Below are 22,537 nucleotides of genomic sequence, written 5' to 3' on the forward strand. Positions count from 1 at the left end.
CACTCACTAACAAACAAGCACCGCTCATCTCCTAAATTTTAACACCCCACGAGAGGAAAGATTACAGACTTGGAGTCTCTCACATGTTTACCTTCACAGCTTTTAGAAGCAGAAGTGCCTGCTGCCCAATTTGTAACCAGAAGATTCTAAAAGTCTTCCTCTTCTCTCTCTCTCTCTGTATGTTGCCATGGTGCTAATAAGATTATTAACTACATTTGAACCTAATGTGCAAGCACTTTCTTATTTCTTTTCAACTTGTAGCAAAGGGGATAATTTGTCTACTGAATGCTGCTCCGCGCTAAAGACTTCAGTTGTTTTGATGTTGTTTTCAGTTTTTTACTTAAACCAATGAAGGTCTCAGTTAGTTTGATGTAGCCTACACTTTTCAATCCTTATTTTCATAAAAACAATACTAAACCATAAGCATTTTTAATGCTGTTGTGTAAATGTATACTTTCCCTGGCCCTGCTAATATTTTCACTGACCCCACCACAATGTTTAATATTTTTCATTCAATTTATACGTTTTTAATATGCAACAATTGCTGGAATTTATAATGGCTGGCTAAAAATTCATAAACACCTTTGATGGAAAACGGTGTTATACAGTGTTTTTATCATTTTCAATTTTTTTTTACTGATGCTTCTCATGTCACTTGCAATTTCTTGCCAACTATATTACCTAACTTTCTTTTCATCATAATTTACAACAGCAAATGTTTAGATTTGAAGTCAGTTATGTTATCCACAAATGTAAGACGTAGTGACAACACGTCAATTATTCTTTCTTTTCTATAGTTTATGACTTAAACATTTTATACTAAGTTTACTTTTTTTGCTGTGCATATTGGATCTTGTAAGCCTTCAGCAATGGCTGTACGCAGAAATTCAAGGTAATAAAACACTCGGCCTCTCAACTGTTGTCATTGTTTTTGGGCCCCCTTCACATGTGGAAACCATTATATCCTGTCTGCTGGACTGAGAAGAAAAAAAACAGGGCTGCCGCGAGTTAGAGATCTGCGAGAGAATCCGCTCCGTGACCCGGTCTCTCAACGGGCCCCTCAGTGTTTGCACAAAGAGGTTTTGTTATTGTAGGACCCCAGGCTCTGTCGGCCCCTCCACCGACACTCAGTCTCTCTCTCGGTGGAGGGGCGGCCTGAAACAAGTTCAACCCAAAGCAGATCAAGAACACACAGGCGTAAGGGTGTGTTATCTCTGCAGGTGATTTATCTACACGTTGTAAGTTGAGTGAGGCTCGATGTATATCCCCTTTTTCACTGTATATTGATGCTGGATGTGTTAAGAGTTTGTGTTTTATTAATACCACACTTTTTTCCCCTAAAGACATCATCCCAGACAGTCATCAGACTTAGGCTGAACTACTAGGGGTGTAACGGTACACGTATTCGTATTGAACCGTTTCGGTACTAGGCTCTCGGTTCGGTGCACGCGTGTACCGAACGGTTATGAATGCAATCTTTAACAGTTAACAGTCGGCTTGTTTAAAGCGCGGAACACACTTCAATCCTAGTTCCCACACGAACATATTGAGTATTCAGTCCATTTTATCACGAAATTCAAACGATAAATGCATTTTAATGCTCTTTAATGTTACGTGACTGATAGACGCGTATCAGTTCAACTTCAAGCGGCAGTGCGCGCCGCGCGAGTGAACGCGTCGCGATCAGGAAGAGAATAAATATAAATTAATATCTTGTTGAGGATACATTACAACTTACTGAAACGTATCATATGTTGTGTAATCACTCCATCTGTGATTCAACCGCGGAAAGACAATAAAACAGCTGGTAAACAATGTCGTGTAAAATCACGTTTACCTCAGAAGTCAGTGTCCACAGCTGTTAGCTCACTAACGTTAGAGAGATTAACTCTTTCACTGAATACATGCACTATATTAGCCTATATATTCATTATATTAGCCTATATATATTCATTATATACTACTTAGCCTGTTAGTGATGTCTTGTTTATTTAATGTATGTTTAAATAAACCTGTCATTAAAATTACAGCCACTAAATGATTATATTTCAACAAAAAATTGGAGAAAAAATTATAATAATTCGATTTAGAAGTTACTGCAAAAACTGCCTTATGTGAAGCTTATGAGTGTTGATTATTATATCTAAAAATAAATAGCAACTGAATTTAGGCTTATAGTTTGGGCTCTGTTGTTAATCTTTAATAGCAATATGTAAGTAAGGGCTCCCTATATAGTTTACAGCATTATCTTTAAGAAACGTTTAGTTATAACTGAATTAATTTAAGGACAGACACAATTTTTTTTCATTAAACCACTGTTGAATAAAAATTAATAAAAAGCAATTTTGTAAAACTGCTGTACCGAATCCGTACCGAACCGTGACTTCAAAACCGAGGTACGTACCGAACCGTCAGTTTTGTGTACCGTTACACCCCTATGAACTACACATGGTCCAAGACCTTGAAAGTGTATGAATGCAATGTTTTGTCTGTGCTAGTAATGCGCAACTGTGGAAACCGAAGTAATTTTTGCTCCAGCTTTACAGAGTGTCATTACTTCAGTTCTGATGGTCAGATAAGTTTTGGTATTAAAGAACCATTAAAACAACTTATGCTCCATTAACCTGATAACTATGTGAGATTATAAATGTAGTCCACCCTTATATGCTCGCATGTGGAACTCATTTTCCACCCAACCCCCTCACAAACACACACACTTCAGTATATTCACTGCTAATGTGAAACATGTCAGCCACACTTCAGTATCTGTTAAACCCTTTTTTTTTCAAAGCAAGATTACAGGCTGAAAAAATGTATGCAACAACATAGATAATACATTTTTGACACATTGTGCCTTTTAAAGGGATAGTTCACCCAAAAATGAAAATTAGCCCCTAATTTACTCACCCTCAAGTCATCCTAGGTGTATATGACATTCTTCTTTCAGACGAATAAAATCTGAGTTATATTACAAAAGTCCAGGCTAATCCAAGCATTAGAATTGGATTCATAGTTGCTCTGTTTTTGAAGTCCATAAAAAGTGCATCTGCCCATCAAATAACTGCTCCACGCGGCTCTGGGGTGTTAATAAAGACCTTCTGAAGCGAATCGATGCGTTTGTGTAAGAAAAATATCCATTATTTAATCCACAACGCTTCGAAGCTTCATGAGGCTGTGTTTTGAAATCGTCATCACTATTTAAGTCGTTATTTAGGGTTTTTTTGCGCACAAAAACTATTCTCGCCGATTCATAAAGTTATTTTAGAACCACTGTAGTGAGATGGACTTTGTAACGACGTCTTTAGTACCTTTTAAGGGTCTTGAGATGAACGGAGGTCTGACGGGTGTCGAACGACATGAGGGTAAGTAATTAATGACAGAATTTTCATTTTTGGGTGAACTAACCCTTTAAGTGTTCATTGTGATTTTAGACTTGTGTTGAAATTTTAATTATTTGAGTGTCTTCCATGGTTGTGTTGACATTTCTGCCTTTATAACTGAGGGGATTATAATCAGAGGAAGGTTAAGTTTAAAATAAAAATGTTTAAATGTAAAAAAATTCTCCTGGTCCTTATTTTAAATAGGTCATAAAAATATCAATAATTATCGATATCGACCGATATGAAACACTTATATCGTGATACAGTTTTCAGCCATATCGCCCATCCCTAGTACTTTACTTTTATTTCATGACTTATGTTGCATGATCGTAATTTCTCTTGCGCTTAATATATGAAGTGATATACAGCGTGCGCTGCCGTGTTTGCGCATGCAGTTGAAGTGTGTGCGCTACGAACAGTATAACGGCTGACAGGACATGAAAGTGGGGGCACGTTCGGTTGAACATGAGAGGATCGCGGTTCAAACCGTGGGTGGTTTATCGCGTTTTTTTGGTTTGGTTTGAATATCATTACACCGTGATTAACTGTCTAACTGTCTGTTTCTATTCAATAATTCATAATGATAAACATATAATCAATATTTGTTTTCACTAGTTATATTTTAAATCCAAATGCAAAAATGGCGGTTTGGCTGAAATTATATTATTCCTTTTATTGAACAAAATCATCCTATTTTAGAGCAACTACATAAATATCAGTATAAATATTGAATATCTTTTGAAGGATGTAATCCTTAAATTCTAAAAGGGTTAGTTCACCCAAAAATGAAAATTCTGTCATTAATTACTCACCCTCATTTTGTTCTAAACCCGTCAGACCTTCATTCATCTTCGGAACACAAATGAAGATATTTTTGATGAAATCCGAGAGCTCTCTGACCCCTCCATAGACAGCTATTTAATTATCACTTTCAAGGCCCAGAAAGGTATTAGACAAACGAGAAACTGTTTGGATATACATTTATCAACAGAAAACTAATCAGTGTTATACAGCGTGCAACACAGTTAGTCTTATTGTATGAATCGCTGGTTTTCTTGATTCACCGCGAGTAGTTTACCATGCCTCAGACAACACTATTTTGTGAAGTGGCTAACATAGCATAATCTGAGAGAGCTTTCTTCATCATACAATATATTTTAAAATGAATTGCATGTCATTTAGCAACAGTCATTTAGTCATCTTTTTTTATTATGATATTCTAATGTCAATCTGGATTACTGCAAAGTGCCACAAGTCTCTCATACAAGCCACCGAGCGAACGCACAGAGTAACCTTATTAGTAGGATTATTACGTTAGTATGATTGTTTTAACCATGTAAAACAGCACTGCGTTACCCCACATATGCAACCAAAAAGAGCGGAAGCGGCAGACTGCAGAATAAGTATAATAAAAGTTCTGAGACCGGAGTTTCGCGCCCTCTCATTAGCATTCACTCCCAAGGGCTCTCGACGTGTCCTGCTTCATACCACCGTAACGTTTAACTTTAATACATTCTCTCATTAACATAACTTCTGCTCGATTCCATCGGCTGTGGAGGTGAAGAGTCAAGACTACAACTCCCATGATTCCACGCTCATTCACCGCATCATCAAGCTACACCTTTGTTTTGAATAAGTGACCTCTGGTGGCCTCTGGCTAAGTCATGAAACCCCCCTGTTTTAGCACTGGCCATTCACACCTCAGATTTGAAAAAGACTGAAGAAATGGGCACTTAAAGCTGTAGAGGGTGGGAAGAGGGGAGACAGCCAAAAAACACAGACCTACAACACACTCGTTAGACAGACAAATTAATATTAAACTATGAGTGGGGGAAAAAATTTGTCTAACTCATAGCGGCATTCCATGCAGAAACAACTCTCATGTGCACTCTCTGTGTTTATACAAATTTTATAACAGTCAAATTTTACATGGTAGTCAATCTCCAGCTCTGACTGCATTACCCGGATTAAGATCACGTAGGGCCCTGGGGCTATAACAAACCCAAGGGCCCCCCTAGTAGCCGATCTTGGTGCCACAACGTTTTCGACTACAGAAATAATTAGTATTTTTTTTAAAACAAAATCTTCTAAGCAAGCACAGAGATACAATGAGTATATTACTGTGGGAATATTCAATTTTAATATTAAGTAGGCCTTTATATAAATATTCCAGGCTGCAACCATATTAACAGCATAAATGCTTTAACTCCATGATATGAGGTCAAAGCAAATATGTTACCAGAAACAGAAACAACTTTTGAGCATATACAACTGCCTTAAGGGGTTTTAAAACCAGTGAGATCTTAAATTTGAGCTAATTAGGTGGGGTTCGGGGGGCATGGTCCCCCAAGAAAGTGTTGATTTCTCTGATTTTAATGTTATATTCATTATATTATATTGCTTTAGGTTCATGTCAGCGTGTATACTAAGCATTTCTGCATATTCAGGCACAGATGCAGAATGCTGCCTTGTTTCTGGCTCGTCCTTAGAAACTGGGAGCGAGTGAGAGGTAGATAGAGAAAAATCACATCAGAGGGCAGGGAAGGATGCCTCATTCTAGAGCAGAAGCCTTTGTAGTGCAATGAGCACATTGCTTCTGAGAGTTTGAGTGGGGGGAGTGGGGGGAGTGGGGTACCTGCGGCAGGAAATCGCAATAGCATCCCAGACTGGCTTCTGTTGTCTGGCCTTTCATCTTCTCTGTTTGTACCCAGTTTCCCCTGTCGCTGCCGCAGCAACTAGGTGTTGTCAGCTGCAGTGAGGAAATAGGGGATTTCAAATCAGATTGTCAGTTACTCTCATAAAACACACATTTATTTGAAAGCAATTCTCAGTACATGCAGCAAAAATAGAAACTGTCAAGATGAATAATTGAAAAAGAAAATGACAAGTGAGATAAATTAAGTTTGTGATGAATTTATTGGGACATTTGAGCATACAATTTTTTTAAAATATTTTTCTGACATATTGCAATATAAACATTGGAATTGGCTTGTACCTGTTTAAAGCGCTTGAGTTTTACGATGTGTCATATGAGGTAAAACTGCATGTTTTGCTGTTGGAATGTTAATGACATTCAATCTTGTCTACCTGGGTTTTTTTTTTATTGTCAAATTGTGTGGATGGATTTGCAGTCAGGAATGTGCTTCAGATGACATTTGTTTTTGATAGAAGCAATATTGATAGTCAAGGGCGTAGTTTTGTTTTTAAATTTAATAAAAAAAATTAAAAAATAAAATATTTTTTTTATTTTATTAATGTATTAGTTTGCTGGTTTGTTTGTTTTTGCAGCATGTTCTTTTGTGGTATCATTCACACATGCATTGATAACAGCTGCAAAAAAGTAATAGCCTAGTTAAAGGAACACTCCACTTTTTTTGAAAATAGGGTTAGGGTTTCTTTTTCCAATTCCCCTAGATTTAAAGGGGTACTTCAGCGCTGGGAAGATGAATGTGTATTTAAACTGTGTCATTTATGTAGTAGAAATGTGAAATTATTTTTGAATTATCACCTCCCCCACCGTCGTTTTTAGTAATACAATAATTTTGTTCAGTTAGAGAACAGACACTACAATTTAAAACTGAACGTGTATTTTCAATAAAGTGTGAGTGAGCCGAACGAAAGTCACGACGCAAACGCAGCAGGAGTCAGATTTCATTCATCACCAGAGCGAAGAGCTGAGCAGAGCTGTGGTAAGAGCGGCAGTCATTCTCGGCGCGTTATCAGATCATGCCTATGGAAGCTTAACTTTCATAGGAATTCATTGAAAATTTGAAACACTTACTTTGCTCTGCACCGCTCCGTTATTAATGGCCGAGCCGAGCAGCAGCGGCCGTGCGCATTTACCTTCTGTGAGTTAGATCCCACCCCTATGGGCGGGTTGAAAACACGCGAAACTAGCTCATTCTACTGGCTGTAGTCTATAGCTTCTGGACAAATTTTTTTTTTTCCAGAAATAAAATGCATAATTCTCTCTTGTCTCAGGGGGACATGAGGGGGCAAAGTACGATAATTCAAATATACTACCGGGTTTCTACTGATACAAAGCTTAATGCTAAATCGCTGAAGTAACCCTTTAAATAGTTGAGTTTTATCGTTTTCGAATCCATTCAGTTGATCTCTGTACTCTGGTTGTACTTACTGGTTTTGGTTATTGGGGGGGGGGTTACCTCCTCCACCCATCCACCCCACAAACTACACCCCTGGTGATAGTTCACCCAAAAATGATATTATCATATTATATCATGAAATTGATATAATTTACTCACTCTCATGTTGTTCCAAACCATTATTTCACATAATTTATCCTCCCTCATGACTGAGGAACTATCTTGAAGTCAACTTGAAATAAAAATGCATTAAAAAAAAATTCAGATCATTTTTAATGAAAATGTAACAAATTTGCTCCTGAAATAAAATTTCTTATCAAATGGCATCGCTTGATAGTGTTAGCCAATAGACAAAATATTTGTTTAGGCATTGTTTTTGCAAACTCTCATTCATTGTGATATGTAACACCCACTTTTCATTATCCAATGAGTTGAAGATGAAGCCCTGGCCTATATTTTTGTCATTCATTATCTTGTTTACGGAAGTAAAAATGGGCTGCAAAAAGGCAATTCACGTTGATTTATAGTAAATAGAGTGAAAACATAGAAGCTAAACACATAGCTGCTCTTTAACCTACACCTTTTCTGCAGTTGTAGAAGTGTTAAGGGAGGGTCGGTCCAATGATATAGACCTTGTAGGCCTAAAGAGAGGATTAGGGCACCTTTTCTGCTCATTGCGTTGTGTGAGCAAACCCTTTCACTCCCTTGTACAATCCCAAATTAATGAGGATTAGCTGGATGGGCTCTGGCCTTTGAAGATGACTGAATTGCTAATAGGTTTATCCCCCTCCATCGCACCATTTTAATGGAAATGCTGTCGAGCATCAACGCCACGGCTCCGGTGTTATTCCGCTCCCACACCTTGTCAGCTGTTTCCCCAACCAACGTCTGGAAACTTTACGGAAGACACCCATGCAGTTAAAATCCAATAAGCTCATCTGTGCCCATTAGCTTTGTGCAACTACTATAAGGTATGCTGAGAATGATGCAGCACTTTTCTGTTTGTGTATTGAAATATGGAAGTGACTTATGGGTTTTGCATTCTTTAGGTGGAGGCAGTAATTCTTAAGTGGCCGCTATTAGGGAAGATGGAGATGGCAATCTTGATATAATAAACCACCCTGCGGAGGGCTTGGTTTTAGTCAATCTCTCTTGCCGTGCCTCTGTTGAAGGGAGTGCCGGGGCCTTGACAAGCCTGGATCAAAGACAGCATGAGGTTCAGTCATTCCAGACATCTATTCAACTGCAGTCAAGATTAACCCTGGGGTTGACAAGATTAATAACCGCCCTGGACACCAAATTCTGAGCCAAAGCAGCTGCACATAGGCCTCTTTGTCCCCACTCAGTTGAACGCCAGTATGTTATTGCTTACAATCCTATAGCTTGTCATTCATTCTAATGTCAACTTGTCTGTGAGGATTAGATGGTTTATAGTCCAAACTTGGAGAGGGCTTGATGAGTCCTGTTGATTTGCTAAGTTCAAGCACTGTTTATTGCTGATGGCAGAGCTGCTTTCTGTTGTTGCAGAGCTACAGACCAAGACTAAAGTGGTTGCAGATGTGATGCAATGAACAATTCCAACAATAATTAAAATGGTAACACTTTACAATAAGGTTTCATTTGTTAACATTAGTTAACTGCATTAGTTAAATTCAACTAACAATAAAAATATATTTCAGGCATTTATTAATCTTATTTAATGTTAATTTGTTTATATTAAAATTAAATGTTGTATCTGTTAATATTATTTAATGGACATGAGCTAACAGGAACCAGCATTGAACAGTTGTATTTTTATTTACTAGCATTAAAGCCACAATATGTAATTTTTCGCCACTAGAGGTCACTTATTCAAAACAAAGGCGTAGCTTGGTGACACCTGGATTTTTATACCTTTTTTTTTATGGAGCTTTTATTGTACCGCAGATGACCGCTTCCACTTTTCGGCGACTACTATGAGACACTTGTTGCACACTGCAGTAAGCTAGATCGATATTAGGCATGGTAAAACATGGTACTCATGGTAAATCAAGAAAACTAGATTTAAACAATAAGACTAACCTGTGTATGTAACAGTAGGTGCGTTTACATGGAGCACTGTAATCGGTTTAAAAGTCCAATCCGAATGAAAATGCTCCATATAAACACCTCAATCGGAATAAAAATGGCCAAACCGAATGAAATTGTAATCGGTTTGAGAGAGGTGGGATAAACCTTTTCATGAACCGATCAAACGAAAAATTCCACCATGTAAACGACCTGATCCGATTACTTTGAGTGTACGTCTTTCTGTGACGTGATATACAGCGCGCGCCTCCTCAACTGAAGAGTGCGCGCCGCGCTCACACCAGGTTGACAAGAGAGGAAAGTTCATTTTTCTGAGGTATTAAGCTTTTTATTTCGTAACATGTTATGAACATGATGTTGGAATAATGACACAGACATCTGTGACATCTCAGATTACATCTCATCTTGACAGCGTTTGTCCTAGGCTTCAACTGCGCCTGACAGAAAAAAAAAATATTTTTCTGAGGTGATTCTTACACTTACGACAAATAATAATAGCTTTTATAAAACTGTATAAGTCCTGGTGGCCGTTGAGAGTTGCCATTTCAACGGGGAACATTCAAGATGCTGGAGCTAGGACGTGTCGACATTTCTCTGTTTCTCGTAAGTTAGATATAAAAAAAAAGTTCAACAACTGCTTCAAATTGGTTAAGTAACATTACCCACAGTCTACTTTAATTACTTTTGTTAATATTTATACCTTTGAGATTATGGTATCTTTCCTTAATCATCTGAAATATCTATGTTTAGTATTAGTAATGATGCTGAACACGTCTTGAATGCTTTTCATTCATAGATGTTGAAATAGCCATTGTATAGGACATAAATTAGGTTAAACTACTGCATGTCCGGCCACAGAAAAATAAATAAATATAAAAATTACCAACACAGAACTATTGATCCACGATACTAACGTTACGAATCTGAGGCGGCAGACAAACTGTGTGCGCATGTCACAAAATGATTCCTACTGAAAGTCAGCACATGTAAACACCAGATCGGATTAGATAACAGTCCACCGAATCTTTCAATCGGAATGATTTTAATCGGAATGACAAAAAAGTGCGCATGTAAACGTGGCTAATGATTCGTTTTCTGTCGACGAATATATCCAAACAGTTGCACACCTGTCTTTGGTGTTTTCATTGTTTCTACAAAATAAACCAGGAAATGTCTGGGGTATGATGTCATTTATAGGCGACGCACAGACACAGTCCGTGTCCTGGTTAAAATTGCTTCTTTCTCTGGATTTAAATATTCTTGGAAACATTTGGGATAATGTGAGTACGTACACAAGTCAACAAAATAACATTGTTCTAGTGTTTTTTGGATATTTTAATCCAAAGATCTTACATATTGGGCCTTTAACAAAGATTAATACATACTGTAACAAATGTATTACTCATTGTTAGTAAATGTTTTTTTTTAATGGATAACTAATGGAACATTGTAAAGTGTTAACATTTTAAATTCTGCTCATCAGTGGTGACGTGTGTCATAAATTTATCAGATTTTATCTTCATAAATCAGTAGTTCTGAAGTGGGGCAGCCTTAAAATGACTTGAAATGGTCTAAATATTTCTTATTTTAATTCACCACATTAAGAAAGAACCAGGATTCCCAGAGTGTTGGAAAACTGGACATATGATATAGCCTAATTTTAATTGCTGGACCTGAAAAATTAGCGTAAAAATGAATAAAATCCTCTATGGGCAATTTTTTATGAATATATGTTTTTGTAGTTATGCCAAGTTCTATATATTTTATCAGGTAGAATTTGGAAAAACATTTAAAAAAATCCTTAATCCTTATCAAGAAAACCACAAACAACTAGAAAAGTCATGGGGCCCTCAATCGGGGGCCTTGGACACAAAAAGGTTTGGAATGTTTAGAATGTGCTTGTGAGTTAGCGGTTTGAATCAAACTCACTTGTGAATAATTTAGAGTCTTTATTGACTCCTTCATTAAACCGCAATTTTAATTTATTCAGGTATGTCAGATTCCAAATTAACCGGGAGCCGTTACTGTGATGTATACTTCACTTTATGAGACTTATATTAGTGTATTTATTGACTGCTTGTGAATATGACAGTGTGTAATTTAAGATACATATTCATAACAGAGTTGTAATATAGTCTACTCATTTACAAAATATAGTCATCGTTTGGTGAATTGACTGCAAGGGATCTTTGTTTAGGTGAAATGTTGGAACCATAATAATAGCCCTGTGTTTTTTTAAATCACTTTTCTTACCTCAAAGACCTTCCTCTCAAGAGTTTCACGTTTGTTGAGAGGGTTCTCAAGTTACAAGCTGCGAAATTCCTCTTTGGCCTGGGCAAAGCTGTGAAAGCCATCGGGCGGTTCGAAAAACAAGCCCACCACACCGGGGAAAGACCTCTGCTGGTGCCCGATGTGCTATTTGTGTTTGTGCCTGTGTTTATTTTACAAGAAGGGTCTGAAATGACAAGTTTCTTCTTTCACTTAGTTTTCCACAGCTTCTGTGTCTGGAGCTTTATTCACAAAGGTGGGGCTCATCCATACATCACCCACAGTTTGTTTTGCTTTTTATAAACATGCGCTCGTGATGAAATTCCAGGGCTTAGGTGAGTGCGGACATGTGCCGTTTCATCATCTTTAATGTGGGTGACCACCCTGACCTCAGACTACTTCTCAGACACATTACACAGCGACCAAAAGAGTTGCTTCTCTTCTTAAGTGTTAAGAATCATCAGTCCTCCTGATGGCAAGTGATTTTTGGTTCCAGTGGGAATCAATCACATTGTTTTGACACATTCCACAGAGATATTGCTTGTCAGGATTGCCATGGTAATGAGGCGCGCAAAGAGCAAATATCGTCATTGCGAGGAACTTTTGAGCTGTTGGCTATTTTTGATGGTTTACAATAGTAAGGTGTAGACACAGATTTAATCTTCCATGTCTCATTTAGCTGGGAATTGGGAAGCTTACACAAAACATCTGCGGTCCTATTTAAGCAAATGTTTGCTGGGCTTTTGTGCTGTGTGTAATGTAATTGTTGGCTAAAGATGTTTATCTAATGATGAGCATCAATGAGCATCATCTTGGCAAAACCAGTCGATGCAACGGTACATTTAGGTAAACGGTACTAACTTAAACTTGAAACGCTTTGAGAAATTCACCAGAAACTTTTGAGTTCTGTGAAAATTCTCTTTTTCTAGGAATTTTGCCACCAAAGGAATGACCGGGTGTGTAATCTCAGTTTTAAAAAGTCATAATTGGTATAATTTACATAAATTATTTAAATGAGTTTTTGTTTTGGCCACCACCCCCCTATGCATCCAGTTCCCTTACTGAATCAGTGAATTGTTTAAAATGATTCATTCAAATAAACTGATTCACTAGAACAAAACAGGCTTTTGAAAAGAGTTTAAATTTAGCTCACTTTGCTGTAAAGTTGTGTTTGCTGTACAATGTAAAACAGTGTTTTGTTGTGCCGTGTATGTTGGGAAAAAGTACAGGAAAATGTAGCATCACTCCTGAACACTGAAATGCAGTTATTTGGATGAATGTTGATGTGTTTAGCCAAAAATTCTGGTGACTATGGATAAATTGCCATTTTCTCCCATGTGTTTCAGTCTAGGTACTCCTGACTTTTATTTGTCACCTTTCAGCAACTGTTCTCTCTTTTTTTCCCATATAGAGAATCTTCAACTCCTTTGTGTACACGGAGAAAACTTCAAATGGTGAAACAGAGGTGCAGCAGGTGAGTTACACAACTTTCATTGATATTGTGTATGTGTGTGTGTGTGGTCTAGAGGGGCAAAGGACACCCATTAAAATTATACAGTTGCTGTGTGGCTGTCTTTGAAGCCATCTTTGTGCTTTCGACTGCTGCAACACTAATTCCAACCTCTATTGACTGCACCGTGTCCCTCCCTAACAAGCTCTGGAGAAATGAGATGGCTCATCCTTTAGCTCTTCCTAACATCAATGCATTTGGCCCACGATCAAAACTCTCAAATTAGAAACCATTTTAAAACTGCAGCAAAAAGGCAAGGGGCTTGTACAATTTCAAATATGTCTGTCTGTAAATAAATATGTATAATATTTAACAAAACACAATATTAAAATTATGCATGTGCATTACACACATTGTGTAATGTCTATTTTTATAATGGAATTGTTTAACGCTGAGATTGTCATATTTTGTTAGAGTACACACTGTAAAATGGTTACATAAAGGAAAGATATAAAAAAACTGAAGTTTCTAACTTATGCAACAATATTTCTCAAAATTAAGCCATTTTTGTTATGCATTCATACTCTGTTGCTTATAAGTTTATACACCCCTTGCATGAACCTGTCATTTCTTTTTATTACTATAGAGCTATATTCCACAAGACACAAAAAATAACAGAATTGACATAATTGATCCTGTTCAAAAGTGTACATATCCTTGGTTTCTTAATATTGTGCATGTTGCCTCCTAGAGCATCAATAACTTGTTAATTGTCATTTTATCTTGTGGAATACTAGCCTGATCTCATGAAAATGCGTATCCTGAAAATACGAATTGAATTTATTGTGCGATTTATACACACTTTATAACGTGTTATATGCATGTAACCCACACCACTAAACCTACACAAGCGTGTTATGCACATACTAAATCTACCCAATGAGGTGACAATGCAAATGATATGCACATAAAAACTAATTTTGGCGTATAAATTGCACGATAAATAGAATTTGTGTATATACGCATTTCATGAGAACATGTTTGGAATGCACGTTATGTAGGCTCTCAAATTAAATACTATTATGATTTTTTTTAAATGTTTTGATTTAGTTTATAATGTATTATTCGGTGAGGTGTATGTACATTATGAGCATGTGTGTTGTACAGGTATCATAATAATAGCCTGAACAAAAGAGAGAATAATTTAGGGCAAAATAACTTTTCAATCTGAAACTATGGGAATGCATTTCTATCCTCAGTCAGTTATAAGACAGTAGGCCTGTCATGTGCTAGTGTGATTTATTCTTGCCATGGGCCTCTCCCTCATGCGTACTCCAGCTTCTGTTTTTGCTCTAAGGCATAAAGAGCTTTCAATGTTAATACACTGTTCTGACCAGCCTCAAAACATATCAGCATGAGTGGCAGCAACTGCGTGCGTACCCTCCAAATGTGTTTCCCAGCGACACACACGCCCTGAGCAAGAACGGACAGGTTGTTACTCTTCACTTAGGTTTCTGTGCCAAGAGAAGCCCTTTTGTGTGAATTATTCCTGTACGCTGTCTCTCTCTCTCACCTGCAGCTATTTACCGGCTGCTGGTGAGAGATTAAGCCGATCGCTGGCAGGTTTTTCTACTGACACCTCGACAGCTAATTGCCAAACAGGGTTTTTGGGGGAGACGCTGATAAACCGTTCTGCCTGCTGAGGCAATAGAGACCTGAAGGTGTTTGATTATGAAGTGACTCAGGCTTTGACATGCTATAATGCTGTTTTGTTGTCCCTCATTAATTGGCACATGGTGTGCTCACATTGAAATGGAACATGCAGACGAAGAATTAAAATGATTACTTGTGTTGCCGACTAAGTAGGCCTAGTTTCAGAAGTGTTATATTTAAGAGGTACAAGTTGAAACACCTTTTCCGCTGATGAAATTCTGTCAAGTCATCCTGGTCTCAATAGTAATACATGGGTATTCAGGGGCGTATAAAGGGGAGGGGCCATGGGGGCACTTGCCCCCCCTGAAAACTGATTGGCCCCCCAGTGTGCCCCCACTGTAAGTTCTCTTTTTTTTATTTCTCCCATTAGCAATTGTTGCAGCGCTAGATTTTGGTTCCGTCTTTCAGTGTTAGGACAGACCAGGTTCGATGTTAGAGCATAGACCAAGATAATGCTAATCATTACAATGATCTGTGTGGATGAATGTAATACTAGCTACTAGGGGTGTAACGATTCGTTTTAACAACGATTCGATTCGTATCACGATTTGAGGTTGTCGATACGATTCAAGGACGATTTTGGTTCATTTAGAACGATACGATCCGAAACGATTCAGTGACTTGAAATCGATTCAGTAACTTTTTAGCCAAAAATTGTGTGACTGAAATAAATATCTGGATACTGGTCAGTGCAGGTGAAGTTTCCTAGATTCCTGTTGTTTCTTGTAAGGGAATCAGGTATCCATATCCATTTATTATGGATATAAACAAACAAGTAAACAACAATTAATGGCAAATGCATTCAAATTTTATTTGAATAAAGTGCAACCAACAGTTTAGGTTGAATTAACAGGAAGTTAACCTTTTCTGCTCTCATTTTCAATATTCAATACATTTTCAATAAAAGCACAGTAAGTGCAACCAACATTTCAACAGTAGGTTAACCTGCTACTTCTGCTTTTGTTATCCAACATAATAATATTACAATATTAATATCAAAAATAAAGTGCAACTAACTTCTCTTCAGGTTTAATTAATAGTAGGTGTACCTGTTACTTTTGCTGTTGTTTTTCAACATTAAAATAATACAAATACAATATTAATATAAAAAATAAAGTGCAACCAACATTTCTTCAGTTTGAATAAACTGGCTGAACCTGCTACTACTCTCAGTTTAATAAACAAACAATATTTAACAAAAGATAAAATGTAACCAACTACTCTTCAATGACTCTACATATTTCTTTTTCAAAAATATCAACATGATCTGACCGCGGAACACTTCTCTGTGCGTTCACTATGTTGCCAGCAGTACTAAAAACTCGCTCTGCTGGCACACTGGTCCCAGGAATGCACAGGTAACATTTAGCAAGGGTTGAAAGTACAGGTAACACGTTACTAACTTAGCTCTTTCTCCTGGTGGCTTGATAATTTCTCGCTGGTTGGCTTCTCCTCTGCCATCCGCCATGCTATGTTTTGTTTTCTTAGCGCTGCTGCTGGTGCGTGCGTTGCGATGATGTCACAGATAGGCAAACTGAATCGAGTAACGTTTAACGCCTTTATCATTAAAAGTGCTAAGAAAAAACATCCATTTAAAGTCTGACGTGCTTAAATCCAATGCGTTATTTCCTATGATCGATACAATCGATTGATTACCTTATAAAACGATGTTAGATCGATATATGTCGTCCGGAAGGCCAACTTGCCGAGCACAGATCGATGTAGTTAGATCGTAGGAAAATAAATCGATACATCGATGTAGAAGATGAATCGTTACACCCCTACTAGCTACAGTTCACAGGTGGACAGTTCAATTCGCACTGCAGTAAACTCGCGCACCACCGCTTACAATGCCGGTCTCCAAACGGGGGATATGAGGGAGTACAAAGCTTCATGTTACACCCTCCGGCGCGCCGTTAAAGCCGCAAAACTCCGCTATAAAGACCGAGTGGAATCTCATTTCCAACTCAACGACTCCCGGCGGATGTGGCAGGGACTGAGAACCATCTGTGCTTTTGGAACTAAATCCTCTGCAGAGGTGAGAGCTGATCCGTTGCTGGTGAACGAGTTAAACTCTTTCTACGCTCGCTTTGATGGTAATCGCGGCAGCGCGACTCCGGCGAGTGACGCGTCAGAGAGAGTCCCTCAGAGCAGCAACGGTCACGTGATCTCTGTCTCGGAGGACGAGGTTCGGAGGGCACTCAAACGCGTGGATGTCAGGAAAGCTGCTGGGCCGGATGGTATTTCAGGTCGTGTTCTGCGGTCCTGTGCTGATCAGCTCGCAGGGCTCTTTACATCCATATTCAACGAGTCCCTTGCTACATCTGTTGTCCCCACCTCCTTCAAACGATCCTCCATCATCCCTGTACCTAAGATCAGTAAACCCTCTTGCCTAAATGACTATCGTCCAGTGGCTCTCACATCTTTAGTCATGAAGGTCTTTGAGAGACTCATTAAAAACAACATTTGCTCCTCCATTCCTGACACTTTGGACCCTCTTCAGTTTGCCTATCGTCCCAATAGATCGACTGAAGATGCCATTTCTCACGTCCTTCACTCCTGCCTCACTCACATCGACAGCAAAAGTGGGAACTATGTCAGGCTGCTATTTATTGACTATAGCTCAGCCTTTAACACCATAGTTCCCATTAAGCTAACACACAAACTCCTGGATCTAGGCCTGAATTCTTCTCTCTGCCTCTGGATTGAAGATTTCCTCACTGGCAGACCCCAGGCGGTGAGAGTAGGCCAGTTCACCTCCACCTCCATCACCCTGAGTGTTGGAGCTCCACAGGGCTGTGTGCTGAGTCCCCTGCTCTACTCTCTCTACACCCATGACTGTTTGTCCACACACAGCTCCACCTCGATCATCAAGTTTGCTGATGATACTGTTGTCCTGGGTCTCATCTCCAACAACAATGAGACGGCATACTTGGACGAAGTGGAGCAACTGACATCATGGTGCCAGGACAACTGTCTCTCTCTGAATGTTAACAAGACCAAAGAACTGATTGTGGACTTCAGGAAGAGACAGCATCGGTCATACTCCCCTCTCATGATCAGCGGGACACCGGTAGAGAGAGTGAGCAGCTTCAAATACCTGGGTGTGAACATCTCCGAGGATCTGACCTGGACTACACACATCCAGACACAGGTGAAAAAACCCAGGCAAAGACTGTACCACCTGCGCCAGCTGAGGAAATTCAGGGTTTCACCAGCCATCCTGAAAACTTTCTATCGAGGGGCGATAGAAAGTGTCCTGACTCAGTGCATCACAGCGTGGTACGGGAACAGCACCAGTCACGACTGCAAAGCCCTGCAAAGAGTGGTGCGCTTATCCGAGCGCATCTCAGGCTCAGCTCTCCCGTCTCTGCAGGACATCTACACCAAACGCTGCAGAGGTAGAGCTACCAAAATCATCAGAGACATAAATCACCCTGCAAACTCTCACTTCACCCTGCTGCCATCTGGTAAGCGCTTCCGTAGCCTGATGGCAAAGACTGAAAGACTCAGGAGGAGTTTCTTCCCCCAGGCCATCAGACTCCTGAACTCAGTCACGTGACTCACTTCACCCCCGCACACACATAAACATACAGTCTTTTAACATTAACATCCACATACTGCAATTGCACTGCACTTTACGTCCCTATTGTTACTGCGTAACAACCTGTAATAAACCTTGCACATTATACTTCTTTATATATACATATTATATATTTTATGTTAACCACTTATTTTTAAGTCTACAGTTTATCTCACTTATCATATCCACATATTTTTTATATTTTTATTTTTATCTTATTTCCTATTTTTATCTTTTACTTGATTTATTTATAATTCTACTTTATTCTAATTTTATTCTATTTCTATTTAATTTCTTGTAACTGTTATTTGCACTGTCCATGGAGCGGACCTGTTTACATTTCACTGCCAGTTGTATATTGTGTATATAACTGTGTATGTGACAAATAAAACTCTTGAATCTTGAATCTTGAAATACATAATAACACAAGCAGGGTTTTCCTGCGTTGTGATATTTTTCCTGGGCGATAACCTATAGGCCTATTGCAAGCGGGATGCCGCAGCAAATCGTATGATTATCTCACCTTCCACACTTTAACGGTGAGTTACGTGACTGCACTTGCGGATGTAAAGATTTCTAATCAATGAAGAAAATTAGGCTACTTGACTTGAGAACAAATACTCTAAATTAAATCAGTCTCTCTTGAAACACATGACTCGATAATGACTTTATAATAATTGTAATTAAAATTTAAAAATCTTTTTTTTAAATCATTACGACATTGACTAACTAATATAGGCTACAAACGGCAAGCCACGCACGGAACCAGCAGCGTCTGCGCCTCTGATCAGAGTTTACACGGCTGCACGATGCTGTGCAAGCATGGGACAATACAGGGGTAGAGGAGAACCTACGAATGTTGTTTTGGATATAAACACTTTGAAATGGATTCATAAAAAGAAATGTGGTGTACGACTCGAGTATACGCACAATTTGCAACCCGAACATTGCAGAGCAAGAACTGAACACAATTAAATATTAGTGTCACTGTCACTTGATGATGGATCTGGTGAAGGAAGCTGTCAGTGATCATAATATTGATTTTGAAGACGTTTGAAAATGAGTTTTGAGAATATGCGTGAGATCGCGAATAGGATCCAGATGCAGAATGTACTGGGAAATGAGCTATGATGAGGACCGTGGTGATGGTATAAAACATCTGCTCAAACTGAACCTTTACAAGATCCAAAAGGTAACGAAATATGTTTTATTTTATTCTTCTGTAATTGTTGCTCTAATATCAGGAGTTTTATATATTATAGCGACAGGTATAGATCTATCCATGTTAGATATAGATCCGGGTCGCTAAAGACCCGAATATGTAAGAATGTTTGGCGAAACAGTCATGCATTTAAGGGTAAAGTGATTTTAACCACAGACCTTATTTTTCCCATTAATTTGAAAACCTTCTAAAAACCCATTAGAAATTGTGATTTAGCCTTCCGTGTTAGCCAACAAATTTGTCATGTTTGAACCGCTCCGATTGACACTAGTTTGTGAAAAAAATGATGGTGTCAAGTCCTGGTTGCTTATGTTTCTTTTGTACTGCTTTGTATTGTCTTTTGCTCTATTTATTTATTTATTTATTTTAGTTGACATTCTAGTTCTAGTTTTATTATGCATTGTAAAGGTTATAAAATAACAACTTTAGATCTGTAACTACAAATCTCATTATTCTGGGTTCCTCTAAAAATGTGACTTTCATCAGTTGCTCGTTTGGTAATGCTGTCAACATCTGCCAGTCTTTTGTACACGCACACACGGTAATGAAGGCCTGGCACTCCCATTCTTGCAAGTTGAAAAGGCACCCCAGTGGAAAACGGCACCAATTAGGATCATGTCCATGTCTTGTAGAAACACAAAGACAAAGCAAGCCTGTCTTCTCTTAATGTCACCATTTTAATGAGATCGGACTCAGACCTCGTCAAATATCCCAGACTAATTTTCACACAGCTTGTCATGAAAGATATTTATGAATGATGTCATTTCTTTGATATTAACAGTAGCTTGTATGTTTCATTTTTAATGTAAAAAACAAATGTAGCAGATCTTTTACCAAAATTCAATGTCTCCAGGAAAGTGTGCGCAGTAACCTATAACCTTAAATTATCTTCCAGCTCTTTCGACACTTGAAAGCTTTATTAAATTCTCCGAAATTAGATGCACTGCTGTTCTGGATAATAGTGTTATTTTCCAACCTGTCTAGAATGGGAGCGTTTCCCTTGGATCATGAACTTGAAAGAACAACATTCAAGTTCAGCACTAATGGCTGAAACAGGCATCTGATTGGATGTTCACGGCCAATGGGTCATGGTACATTTACTCCAATCCAGGACTTGGAGAAGGAGATTTCTCTTTTTTTTGTCTTAAAATTCCTATGAAAATTGTTGTTAATGCAAGAATTATGTGTTTTGTGTGTGCATGTTTTGGTTTACTAAAACATCTGGTGAGAAGAAAGCAGTTCATGTGTCAGTAATTTATGTCTTGTGTGGTGGAAACTCTTAGCTGAGCTGTTGCTCTAGTCAATACCTTTCTCCAGGGAACTCTAGTGTACATTGGGTAAACCAGAATTCACAGAAACATGGTTAATCAGCCGGATCTCTTTCACGCTAGTGCAGTATAGACCCAAAGCTAAAACAATATCCCAGTTTTCTGAAACTCCTTCTGGTTTATGAACTTAGTTTTCCCTTATAGCACCAAACCATTTTCCCAATGCCTGTGGCACTGCAACAGCTGACAGTGCATGTCTAATGGTGATCGATTACTAGTCTCCAAGGTTAGTTCAAGCTCTCTTTGATGTAGAGTGCAGGCCTAGATTTGGAAAGTGAATTAATCTCAGCTTATTTCACAGGACTAATGGAAAGACTTCTCGATCAAGAAGTGTGTGTATCAAAGTGATATTTGAGCATTTATTTAAAATGACAGTTTTACAGTTTTTTAAATAAATTCTCATCTTTTAGTCTCGACTAATAGAGTAATTTTTTTTATTTTTATTTTTATTTGTTTTATTTTTTTATTTATTATTTTGTTATTTTTATTTTTTTACTATTTAAAAAAATGTTTTATATTTATTATTTTGTTTATTTATTTTATATATACATATATACATTTTATTTATTTATTCTTTTTATTTTTAAAATTGTATTCTATTTAATTGAATTTAATTTAATTAAAATTATATTTTATTTTTTATTTATTTTTTATTTATTTATTATAAAAATTTTAAATTACATTTTTATTACATTTTATTTTATTATTTTCTCTTATTTTATTATTATTTTTTTTTCCAAAGATTTTAGTTTAATTATGTAAATTACATTTTTATGCCTGTTTTCTTTTGACAAGTGTTTCTTTTGACATATAACATTTTTTGAAGAAAAAAAATCTTTGGGTGGCAAAAATTTAGTCAAATAGCCTAAATAGAAATATCAGTGGAACAATTAGGCCTACTGTATTACTGTAACCTACTGATCAGGGAGAGATAAGAATTTGACGTGCATAGTTATGTAGGGTATTAATATATCTGTTTGTATTGTTTTCAGCTAGCGAAAAAGATCCGTGAGAAGTTTAACCGGTACCTGGATGTGGTGAACAGGAACAAGCAAGTGGTTGAAGCCTCTTACACTGCCCACCTCACGTCCCCTCTCACAGCCATCCAGGACTGCTGCACCATCCCTCCCTCCATGATGGAGTGAGTACCTGTTTATTATATCTTTAATTTCGCTAATCTAACAAAGATTTTTTAAACAATTTGTACACCTCTCAGTGCATTTTAAGCATGTTGATTTAAGCATCTGTGTGAATGTGATGCGTCATCGTAGTTTACGTGCCTCACTGAATGTACAGTCTTTATGAGTAATGGGTGTGACTAAGCTCATGTCAGTGTGAGTGAGGAATGCCTTTTTAATTGACACAAATATTGTATAAATCAGTGAAGGGCAATGATGAGTTAGCCGAGTTGTCAGACTGT

At 37.9% G+C, this 22,537-nt stretch overlaps 1 protein-coding gene across 1 annotated transcript in view; it reads left to right on the forward strand.

The window, feature by feature from the left end:
• cachd1 (cache domain containing 1) overlaps positions 1–22,537 on the forward strand; it is a 94,220-nt gene that overhangs the window by 22,638 nt on the left and 49,045 nt on the right. The window contains exons 2-3 of the mRNA XM_079840801.1: positions 13,233–13,295; positions 22,110–22,258. Of these exons, the coding sequence (XP_079696927.1) occupies positions 13,233–13,295; positions 22,110–22,258 (212 nt within the window). The remainder of the gene's footprint in view (positions 1–13,232; positions 13,296–22,109; positions 22,259–22,537) is intronic.

The sequence above is a fragment of the Gobio gobio genome (genome assembly GCF_949357685.1).
Source record: "Gobio gobio genome assembly, chromosome: 17".
NCBI classification, from domain to species: domain Eukaryota; kingdom Metazoa; phylum Chordata; class Actinopteri; order Cypriniformes; family Gobionidae; genus Gobio; species Gobio gobio.